Here is an 11,069-nt window from a genome sequence, read left to right as displayed (position 1 = left end):
ATCCAAATCCTTCTGTTTCCTCCTCGATTTGGGCCCCAGTAGCATGGAATTGAGGGGTGGGTAGTATATGACTCCCTCCCTCCCTTCTCCCAACACTGGGACTCTGTTGTTGGTCTCGTGAGAGGTGCGTTTGGGTTCTGTGTAAAGTCTTCGGGGCCTCTCACCTGCACAGTTCCTTAACTCACAGATCTGCCCCTGCTTCCCCCTTTCCCCTCTCTTCGGCTCCCCTGTTTGTGTCCATCTCTTTTTTGGGTCCACTTGTCAGAGGGAGTCCTCTTGCCAAGAGCGGGGAGGACTTAAGACTGCCTAAGGTCAGCCACTCTCAAAAGGGTCCCCGTGACCCTCAGGGATCTCATCAACTTGCCATGCCTGTGAGTGAGAGTACAGCATCTTGCTCCTGCCCAGTGTTCAATGTCATGGCAACAGCATGGGGCACTGGGCTGGACAAGGGAAGGTTGATACGGTCAGATAAGACATAATTTCCAGCCCAAACTTTGAAAAGGAGAGGATGAGTAGGTGCCCCTCCAAACTGTATAAGGGAGTTTGTTGTCCTGTTCCTGACCCTTGGCAGCATCCTAGAGCAGAATGCTGCATATAGTCACATCCTGCAAGGAGGGGCAGGCCCCAAAGCTGGCAGGTCTCATTTTAGAATGAGAGTTGTTTGTTTTCTTAGCTGTGGGACCTTAGGCGCCAGTTCTAACACTAGACACCCACAGCCTCTTATCCTTAATTGACGCATTGCATTCAATTACTTTGGGTATCTTAACAATGGAATCAACTTGATTGTCCAGTAAGCTAGCAAGTGTACAGTGACAGAGCAATTTCACACCTCTGAACTTCAATTGACCTTGGATGACTTATCAGATCCTACTGCTTTAACCCAAAGGAATTTCCAATGAAAGGTGAGCTACAAGAAGTGGTGAGGGAGATGCAGCAGAGGCCATCCAGCCGAGCAGCCAAAGAAGAACAGAGAGAAATGCTGGTGAGAGAAGAGGAAAGGTGAGGACTGTTTATTAATACCGAGAAGGTTCCAAATCAAAAGACCACCAACAGAAATGCACACCCCTATCTCAACAACACGTGAAATGTACTGGTTTGCTTAACTAGTCACTGTCTTGATTTGATGCTGGAGCTTAGCTGCAATCCATGAGAATTTACTGGTAAAAGTTGAGCCAAGTCCAAATTCTGCTCCACAACACATTCGCCTGCTTTCTAATCATCATTCGATGTCCCTCTCTTTTTCTGGTCTTTTGCTTAAAAACCAGTTCTTCCTATCTGTGCTACCAATGATATTGTCTTAACTATTAAAATGTTAGCTGGTGCTTTTTAAAATATGAATAAAAGATTTGACGATGTCCCCCCAGGCCAACAATAATAGGGAGTTGAAAGCACAAAGACTTCCTTACACTTTGCCCAAACCATTCGCACAGGAGCAGCACAAGGCGGACCAGCGCAGATCCCCTTGAATGCCCGCCCAGGGGTGCCCGGTCACTTGGCCTTAGCGCCTTTCTCTGGCTTCCCAGCAGCCACCCTCGCCTCCTCCTCTGGGATGAACACACTGATGGTGAAGTCGCTTATCTCCGAGCCGTACTTGTTCTTCACAACCAGCCCGTATTTGCCAGAGTCAGAGGTGGTCACCCCGTTGATAGTGAAGAAGGCCGTCTTGCCTGCTTCAAACCTGAGGCTGCAGTGGTCATCCGAGGCCAGGGACTTCTCGTTCTTCAACCAGGAGATCTCCGGAGTCGGGTCACCCCACACGTTGCAAGTGAGATTAAGTGCCTGAAAAACAGGTTTTATGAGAGGAGAGGAGAGATATCAGATATAATGTTCCAACTTAAAGAATCCTTTGATGGTACGGCATGACTCAGTGGAGGATAAATATAAACCTCCCAGAGGAGGGTTTGAACTTGGTACGTATATGCACCTGTGTGAGTTACAGTTCGAAATCAAACCTGAGAAGGTTTCTTTAGAGTGTTGGCTTTCTGGCTTTGGGAATACTTGTTACCAAAACCACACTGAGTTTGCTTCCAGTTCCCATCTCCATTTTCTCTTTTGTAAACACATAGATGCTTTTTGCACTAATGTGGCATTTTGGGTGCTGTCTCAGTAGAGAATTCTCATTGCCATAATCACCACCTGCTCCCATTTGCATTTCACAGAGCTCAGCCGCAGAATCCTAACAGCTGTTTCAGATAATGTGGCTAATTTTCAAATCCCATCTTCCTTTTATTTCCCCCCAAACCCGACCCAATCTGTTGCAGTTGCAAAGGTGCTTTACCAAAATGTACTCCTATTTCCTAATATTTTATTATATTACTGTCTGTGTTGAAACCCTCTTATTTTAAAGATCAGTGTTTACACCTATAGTTTTACTTTACCTAACATTTTGCTGAAAAAAATTTAAGATAATTATAGGTTTATATACAGTTGTAATAAATAATTGAGAGATCCTGTGTACCTTACCCAGTTTTCCCCAATAGTTACATTTTATAAAGCTATAGCATACTATGATAACCAGTACATTGACATTGGTACAGTCCATTGATCTTACATAGATTTTCCTAGTTTTACTGTACTGGTTTGTGTTTGTGTATGCTTACTTCTATTTACGTCCATCACTGTCTAGGTTCACATTTCCACCACCTCAGTTAAGACACAGAACATTTCTATCACCACAAGGATCTTTTGTGTGGCCCTTTGTAACCACCCCCTCCTCACTTCCCCAAACCTCCCAGCCTCATTGCTAACTCCTGGCAATGACTGATCTATTTTCTGTTTCCCAAATTTTGTAATTTCAAAAACATTATATATATAGCATCATACAGTATGTGATCTTTCAGGATTGCCCTTTCCACTCAGTATAATGCCTTGCAGACTCATGCAAGTTATTTCAGGTATCAATAATTTGTCCCTTCTTATCACTGAGTTTTGTGTCACAGCGTGGTCATGCCTATAAAGGTTGGCCTGTTAACAGTTTTGAGTTACTATGAATAAAGCTGCTAGACCCATTTGTTTTTCTATGTGAACATAAAAACAGGTATTTATGTGAACATAAGTTTTAATTTCTCTATGATATGTGCCCAAGAGTGCAATTATTGGGTCATGTGGTAAAGGCATGTATCATTTAAAAAAAATGGTCGCCCTGGCTGGTGTGGCTCAGTTGGTTGGAATACTGTCTGTAACCGAAAGGTTGTGGGTCTGATTCCTGGTCAGGGCACATGCCTGGGTTGTGGGTTTGATGCCCAGTCAGGGCACGTATGGAATGCAACCAGCCAATGTTTCTCTCTCACGTTGATATTTCTCTCTCTCTCGCCCCTCCCTTCCTCTCTCTCTAATAGCCATGAAAAAATGTTCTCAGGTGAGGATAAAAAAAATTTGAAAAAAATCACCAATTTGTTTTTCTGAGTGGCTGTACAATTTTGATTCACAGTTCCACCAGCACTCTCTGCATCCTCATGAGCATTTGTTGTTTTCAACATTTTTTATTTTAGCAATTCTGGTAGGTGCATTATGATTTTTCAGTGTGGTTTAATTTGTAGTTCCCTGACGGCCAATAATGTTGAATTTATTTCACATTTTAAATTCAATTCTTGCATTTTTCTTGTTTTTAAAATTCAGTAATTATAAGGAAAAGAACTAAAGCTCACAATATACAGAAAAAATGATATCCTTCTATGCATTCTTCTAAAGAGTCTTATATCATCACTTGTTACCTCTTCTATAAGAGTAGCTCCTAAAATTAATTATATGGATTAGGAAATCTGTTTACTTTCCATGGTTAATTAGCATTTCTCACTGAATTATTCTGCATATACATTGCAACAAATATGAGTCAATCCATTGCCATTAAACTTATCTAAGTGGAGCAGGGATATGATTTTGGAAACTGTGATTGCAGGTTAAAACTTTTAACAAAACCAAACAAAACTAAATACCTTAGATATCAAGGAAAACTATTATAATCTGTCTCTTAATTCTCACTATGACCCAGTGAGTTGAATATCCTGAACCTCGTTAGATGAGGAGAATAGAAGATAAAGTTTGAAAACAAAAGCAACCCTGCAATGGTTGAGCTTAGTGGCAGCGGTGGTCATATGCTTGCCGATGAAGAAACCCAGCTGGATGAATCCCACCCCTCTCTAAAGCTTTTAGATACGCCTCGTTTTATCACCCGAGTTCCAATCAGCCATCATATGTCTCCATTACCATTTTGAAGTGGGGAAAGGTTTCAATCTACTACAAATACCCAGATCCCTGTGACTGGTATGTTAACTTTGTTTTAATGAAACAGGTTAAAAATCGTGTTCATTGCTTTTCAGAGGTTATTATGGAGCCAGGAAATACTAGTTTATAACTAATGGAGAGAAATCGGTTTTCAAGTAACATAGAACCTGTAGACATTCATGGAGCAGCAGGTTTCCCATAAAAGGTAAGGCAGTTAATAGGACAGCCCATTTTCCACTAGGTGTTAGAGGATGCTTCATTCTTCATTCATATTTATCATGTACCTATGATTGAACATTTTTCTCTTCTTGTGATTTTAAAGGTCTCTGGAAAGAGACTAAGTGGTCTACATGTGCCCACATCAGACAAACTTGCATCCTGATGCTTGACCCAAAATATTAAGATGATTGGAAAAATGACTGAATTTTTAACCTGGCATTTGGCTATTCTGAAGTCAAGCATAGTAGCCATGGCATGAGGATGGTGGGATGTATCTTAAGAAAAAAAAAACAAAAACGAAGTTTGAGGCACCAGAACCCATTCCTAGAGTGGAGGAAGCAGGGACAGGACTGCTCCGTGCTTACCTTGCCTTCCTGGATGGTGACCACATCAGGGAGACCGCCCACCACCCGGGCGCGATCTGCAAGTACAGGCACTTTTGGTTAATCACTGAAATGCTGAGCATCAGCAATTACCCTGACAAAACCACTCCAGGGAACTAATTTTCCAATTTCGTCTCCCTCTCTTTTCAGTTATTTTATACCTGCTCTTAACATGCAAAATTAAACAATGATCCGGTGATGCTGAATGTTAATCCTTCTTCATACACAGAACTCATGTGTGCAGCTGCCTCTCTCTGTGCCTAAAATGTCAGCTTGAGATTGCTTTGTTGGATCAAGACCTGCTCTATGATTCTCGCAGCTGTTTTCAGGGCTGGCCCTGTTGCAGCTCAGTGGGGCTCAGGGCGAGGAGGCAGAGCAGATCTCGATGGAAAGCTTCCAAGCTCAGCGTGGCCTCTTTTATGGGCTTCCCTATGATTAAAAAAGGTTGCATAATTGGGAGCTTGATGCCAGGGAGATCTGGAGGCTCTTGCAGATGTGGGTTTTCTTTACACAGGTCTTTCGTATAAACCTTCCCTTTCCCGTCTCTTGATAGTTCTTGGTAGCGCTATGCAGGGCTGCTCTCTTTGGCCATGAGTATAACTACAAAGTGCAGCAAAGGTGCTGGAATCCAGTGCTGACTCCCAACCAAGCCATGTGCTCTGTGTGTGACTACATCAGCCCCAGGGAAGGACACCTTCTCTAATTCACTCAAAGTCTCCCTCTCTGGCACTAACTCAGTGGCCACCACTGTCTCATTTTCAGGCCTACTTTATTAACGTGTGACTCTAGATCCGTATTTTCACAATTCCCTTCTCCATTGAGTCAGGCAAAAGCTTTGACTAGTGTTGGCTGCATTCTGTTGATTCCACTGCACCTTATAAGCCCGACCTGTCTCCTGTGCCACTTGATGTGTGGCATTAAGCGAGTTGCATTGGGACCTCAGTCTCCTCATCTGTAGATGAGGAGGAGGGGGTTGCATTAGACATGTGTGCAGTGTCCATGGGATTCCTCGGGGGGGCCTGAGAGGAGGTCAAGATGGGGTATTGAGTCAGGGCGCCAATGAAGATAACTCAGCCTTTACCTGTTTCATATATTGACTCTGTGTGGAAGATTTTAATGTCCCGTGGTTTGTAAAAGTTTAAAAACATGAAGCTAAAAGAGCTCTAACATCTCTTCCAGCTCTAAACTCCTGTGACCCAGTGATCTTAGGGAAATGCTCAGGAACTAGAGGGAAGGTCAGACTACTTGCCCGCAAAAGCATTCAAGAATAGGGAGTGGCCGTCAACTGCTGTGGCCCTGGCTTTGTTTTTGTGCCCAGGAGCAGGAGGGACACACTCAGCGCCAGCAAGAAAAATGCCCTGTTGTTTGGACACTCCCCAACACATCCCTGGTGTGGCCACCTCACACACCCAGGGCCGGAGCAGGGAGAGAGGGAAAGAGCAGAGAGTGAGGAGGATAGCAGTATGTGACAACGGTGAAAAGGTCCATCCTGAGTGACCTGGAGCCACCGAAGGGCAGACAGACAACTTCACTTCCTGCTCCTCCCCCTGGCTCCCTTCCCTTATAGCTGAGGATAAACTCTATAGTCTTAACCTCAACAATTTTCAAATTCTGCCTCCCACACTGCAGAAGAACCCAAATTATTATGGCAAATTAGTCTGTGACTTCTGGAATGCTATAAGATTATCTGAGCGCTTCTCGAAATATCTGTGTGTGAAGCAAACAGATGATAGAACTTAGTAGTGAGCTCATTTCTGGGTAGACGTGACTGTTTGGTGTGTGTTCACCTGGACTGCGTCCAGTGAAATGGAAGGCAGAGAGGCCATGCTCGGAATCTTTTCTCCCACGGGGGATCTCAGGATTGTGTGGAGTGCTGGTCAGAGGGCCAGTGCCAGTGAATTACCTGACGTCAAATTTACAAAGACTTTTTCTTTAATGTATGTAAATGTTTCTGATATGTTGTGCCTGTTGCAAGTGATTAACAATCTACTGTGTGAGGTGCAGCCCAGAGATTTCCCCACACAGCTGGCTCAGGTTAAGAGCTGGGTGATATTCTTATTCTGTAACCTGAGACCTTCTTTTCATAGACATTCTTACTCAAGAGACTAAATGAAAACATATGTAGAACACCTAAGATTTTTTTAAGAAAAGAAAGAAAAACATTTTCAATCTCCTCCGTCTGAAGTTATAATAGAGAAATAGAAGATACATTTTGAAACTACACCAGGAGTAAACAGGCAGGGGATTTACTTACTTTTCTCGGCAATGGCAGCTTGTCTGTGGTTGGGAGAGACGAACAAACATAGAAACAAAGAAGAGTTTGGTTTTAATGTTATTTCAGAGCAGCTAACCTTGACTGCATTTCACTGCCTCGGGGAGAGCTGGCTGTTGGAGAGCGCTGGGGAGCACTGCTTTTACTGCACTGGTGGCCGTGGCCGTGAAAGACTCTGTCATTCAGATGGCGGAGGAGCACACCCCACGTTACAGGGAAATTAATGCATGCACATGGCATTTGCTAGGGAAAAAGACTTACTTTAATCTCTGGAATTCAGCAAAGGCTTCATCATATGCTTTAAAAGGGAAAAAAAGAGAAGTTAGAATTTTCTTATCCAGAGTTAATGACACACAGGGGCTGATTACAATTCACACCTTGAGGCCAATGTGACTGGTGCAGGTACAACTAAGCTGACTCTGGATAATATTGCGCCTATGCGTTAACTCTACAACTTGATGGACTTAACAAGCAAATACTTTCTAGGTAGAAAATATGAAATATTGGATTTCAGAAGATCTCAGTTCTGAGAGACCTTCAACCTTTCAAACAAAAGGTAAAGAATTAGTTCCACCGAAGTTAAAATGGGAATAACAGTCTGTTTCAAATAAAAGTTAGTTGTCTAATAAGCATGGTGAGCTTCAAAAAGGCCTTTCTCCTAGTGAATCATCCCACATATCATGGCCTTCTAGCCAGACAGTTAAATGTTTCTATGCTACGTGGTCTGGCCCACGTATTTGTATTAAAGAGCACAAGGTGCACAGCAGTTGCCGCATATGCCAACGCTTGCCTGAAGCAATGCTTCTCTGCTGTGCAGAGATGAGATAAAGACAGTGAGACGGGGAAATGAGAGCTACAGAGTTCTACAATAACTTTTTCCCTGAGTCTGCAGAGTAAGCCACTCTGAAGACTTCAGGGGGAAAGGCAGCTTCATTTTTAAATCTCTCTCACCTTGCCTTTAAAGCCTTCAGTGGTTTGAAATCAAAATATTTTACATCTAGAAAGTATTAGCATAATACTAGTCAGACTCCCCTCCTTTTACAGATGGAAAAAATGCGCATAAGGTCAGGGTTAGCATCTCTGGAAGTGCAGTAGTGTGGAAGGAAGAAAAGGGGCCACGTGTGAAACCTGACAAGCTCAGGGGAGGCCTGTGTGGCAGCCTTACAGACTCAGAGACCGAAACTAACCACACAGGATGGTCTGGGATTAAAATTTGGAAACTAAAATCAGTTCATAGTGGGTAGTCATGTCCTGGGCCAGTATTTTTCCCTAACACAGGTCAACTTTTACCTTAACTGAAGCCCATCTGTTGTCTTTTGGCATCTGTAATAACACAGCTTTGGAATGTCAAATGTCCTTTCTCTGGACCCCCTCCACTTCCCTCAAAGTGCAGGCACTGCAGCAGAGGGGGACCACAGATCCCCTCATCGTTACTGTTATCATGTTAATTGCCGACTGTTAATTATGTAAAAGATGTGTCTATCATTTTACTTTTTATCCAATCCCAGAGGCCCCCCTGCACTTTGCTTCCTTCCACCTCCCTGCTCTATCACTAGTGAGTATCATGTAACCCGCTCATGCCTCCTCTTTCTATTGTAGTATATAAAACAAGGTGCCAAACTGCCATTCTCTGGAGCATTTTCTCACCTCGTTGAGGTTTTGCTTCTGGCCATTGTCTTCAGTTTGGCTCAAATAAGGTCACAAAAATTCTCTACAGGTTTTGATGTTTCTTACATCAACATTAGTTAGGCTAAACCACACTAAGAGCTCAATACTATTGTTTTTGCCCATGCCATTCAGAGAAAGAGACAGGTGCCTCGAGCCAGTCTGCGTTTTGTGGCAGTTAAGGCTGGTTGAGACAACCCACAGCTTTTTGAGAGCAGGTTAGTTAAGTAAGCTCTGATGGGCCAAAGAGTAAAAGAAAAAAATTTAAAAATTTTTAATTTATCTATCCACGTCTTATTTTCCTTTTTCTATTGTGTTTAACAGTATCAGATGAACTGCAGAAGAAGTCCTCTCAGCACAGGATGTGACTCAGGCACAGTGTGGCCTGGAGGGTGGAGTCCTCAGGGACAGCCCCTCCATTCCCTGCAAGAGAACCTTCGGCAAGTGTTTCCTGCCATCATGGGTGGGTGGGGTGAGGTTAAAGGACTCAGCACAAAACAACTCAAGACAGGGTTGAAAGGCTGTTCTCTAAATTATGAATCAACTCTTGGAGGATTAAATCACTGAGAGTTACTGCACATTTAGGATGCATTTTAATATTTGAAGAAGGGGAAGAAAAAATCAGTCCCCAGGCTTCTCTGGTAACTTCATACAAACTATTTTATTTTTTAAGGAAAGAATAAGATGAAGAATATAGTTCCAGGAGAGAGAAATGACACAGTGCTTTTAATGTTTTATTTATGACTGTGTATGCTTTAACTTTAAAAATTTTAATTAATACTTGTATGTCATCTGTCATCTATGCTCTTAGGTAGAAAGCCTTTTTCCATGTCTCCTGTGACTTTCTTCTGTTCCCTGCTCTCTCCAGAAGCCCCCACTCTATAGCAGATGACCAAGAAATCTGAGGCCCTAAGAATCTAACTTTTACAACTTTGTTCTATTCTTCTCAATATTCGTCTCTGCTTATTCGCTCTGACTCCCACTTCTGCCCTGGATCTCCAGCGTGCCATCCTTCAGACCTCTGCTACATCAATTACTCCCCTTCACTCGTATCGTCAATCCTTCCAACTCAACTCATTTCTTTGACTCCATGAACATGCTTAAATATCAATCACCATAAAACTAAGCTTTTTCTGTGTTTGTTCTTGCTCAAGTGATTATAAATCAGTGTGCCCCCTTTTGGTACACATCTTGACAGAGTAACGCTTACTTTTCAATAATTCTCCACCTATTGAAATTCTTGTTTCTACCACCATGGCTGACTTGAAACTGCTTTATTGAAATCTCCAATCCTCTTTCAACAGGAAAACATATGGCCTTTGATCACTCTTCATTGTTTTTAAAAAGCCCACTCCTCTACAGTAAGTAAAATTTTGAGAATATTCATTTACCTTCTCCAGAAAGATCCACTGTCTTCTGGTGTCCTGTTTTGCCATCAAAGAGTTCCATTACATATTTCCCTTTGTCATTTGGAGTGGGTTCATTGATCTGCAGCCAGATCTGCTGTCCAGTGACCCCACTTTTAACTCTGTCTGTGTACTTAATAGCAGTCCCACTGTTCAAATGAAAGGAAATATCCTTATTGTTTGCTTTTATCTAGAGCTGACATTTACTTTGTCTCTTATTGACAGTCTTACCATAAAGTTCTACAGGTTTTTAAATAATATGGAATTCAGATTTGCTTCTGGTCAAGATGAAGGCATAGATACATATACTTTGCTTTCTTGCACAACCAAAAGAAGGACAATAACACATTTAAAAACAAGCAAAAACCAGAACTGCCAGAAAAATCAAATTATACAGAAGTCTGACAACCAAGGAGTTAAAGAAGAAACAGTCATTCAGACCAGTAGGAGGGGTGGAGATGGGCAGCAAGGGGGCAGAGGATGCTTGGCAAGGCAGCGGCTGGAGGACCCAGTGGGTGAGGTGGCAGCTGGCAAACCAAGCAGCCCCACACTGGCATGTGGTTTTGGATAAACCAGGAGGAACAGCTAGGGAGCAAGAGACCATTAAAGGGGAATTAAAGCTACAAAACCTCTGGCTGTAAAAATCTGTGGGGATTGTGGTGGCGGGAGAAACTCCCAGCCTCACAGGAGAGTTCACTGGAGAAAGCCACAGGGTCCTAGAATGTACACAAGCCCATTCACCCAGGAATCAGCACCAGAAGGGCCCAATTTGCTTGTGGGTTGCAGGGGAAGTGACTGAAAGCCTGCCAAGAGCTGAGCAAGTGGCATTGTTCCCTCTCTGACCCCTCCCCCACACACAGTGCCACAACACACCCTGGAAAATACTTAAGGCTCTGCCCC

The 11,069-nt window shown here is 43.1% G+C and overlaps 1 protein-coding gene across 2 annotated transcripts in view; it reads right to left on the bottom strand.

Annotated features, from left to right (window-relative positions):
* Positions 1–989: 989 nt before the first annotated feature.
* MYOM1 (myomesin 1) overlaps positions 990–11,069 on the bottom strand; it is a 154,821-nt gene continuing 144,741 nt past the window's right edge. For both annotated transcript variants that reach the window (XM_037060703.1, XM_037060704.1), the window contains 5 exons: positions 10,155–10,318; positions 7,360–7,396; positions 7,081–7,103; positions 4,809–4,864; positions 990–1,779 (listed from right to left, as the gene is read on the bottom strand). In XM_037060703.1, coding sequence (XP_036916598.1) covers positions 1,489–1,779; positions 4,809–4,864; positions 7,081–7,103; positions 7,360–7,396; positions 10,155–10,318 — 571 coding nt within the window. In that variant the 3' untranslated portion in view covers positions 990–1,488. The remainder of the gene's footprint in view (positions 1,780–4,808; positions 4,865–7,080; positions 7,104–7,359; positions 7,397–10,154; positions 10,319–11,069) is intronic.

The sequence above is a fragment of the Sturnira hondurensis genome, unplaced genomic scaffold (genome assembly GCF_014824575.4).
Source record: "Sturnira hondurensis isolate 20B ecotype Veracruz unplaced genomic scaffold, ASM1482457v3 Scaffold0012467, whole genome shotgun sequence".
Lineage (NCBI taxonomy): Eukaryota > Metazoa > Chordata > Mammalia > Chiroptera > Phyllostomidae > Sturnira > Sturnira hondurensis.
The sequence above is the reverse complement of the archived record's forward strand: the minus strand, read 5'-3'. Positions and strand labels throughout refer to the sequence as shown.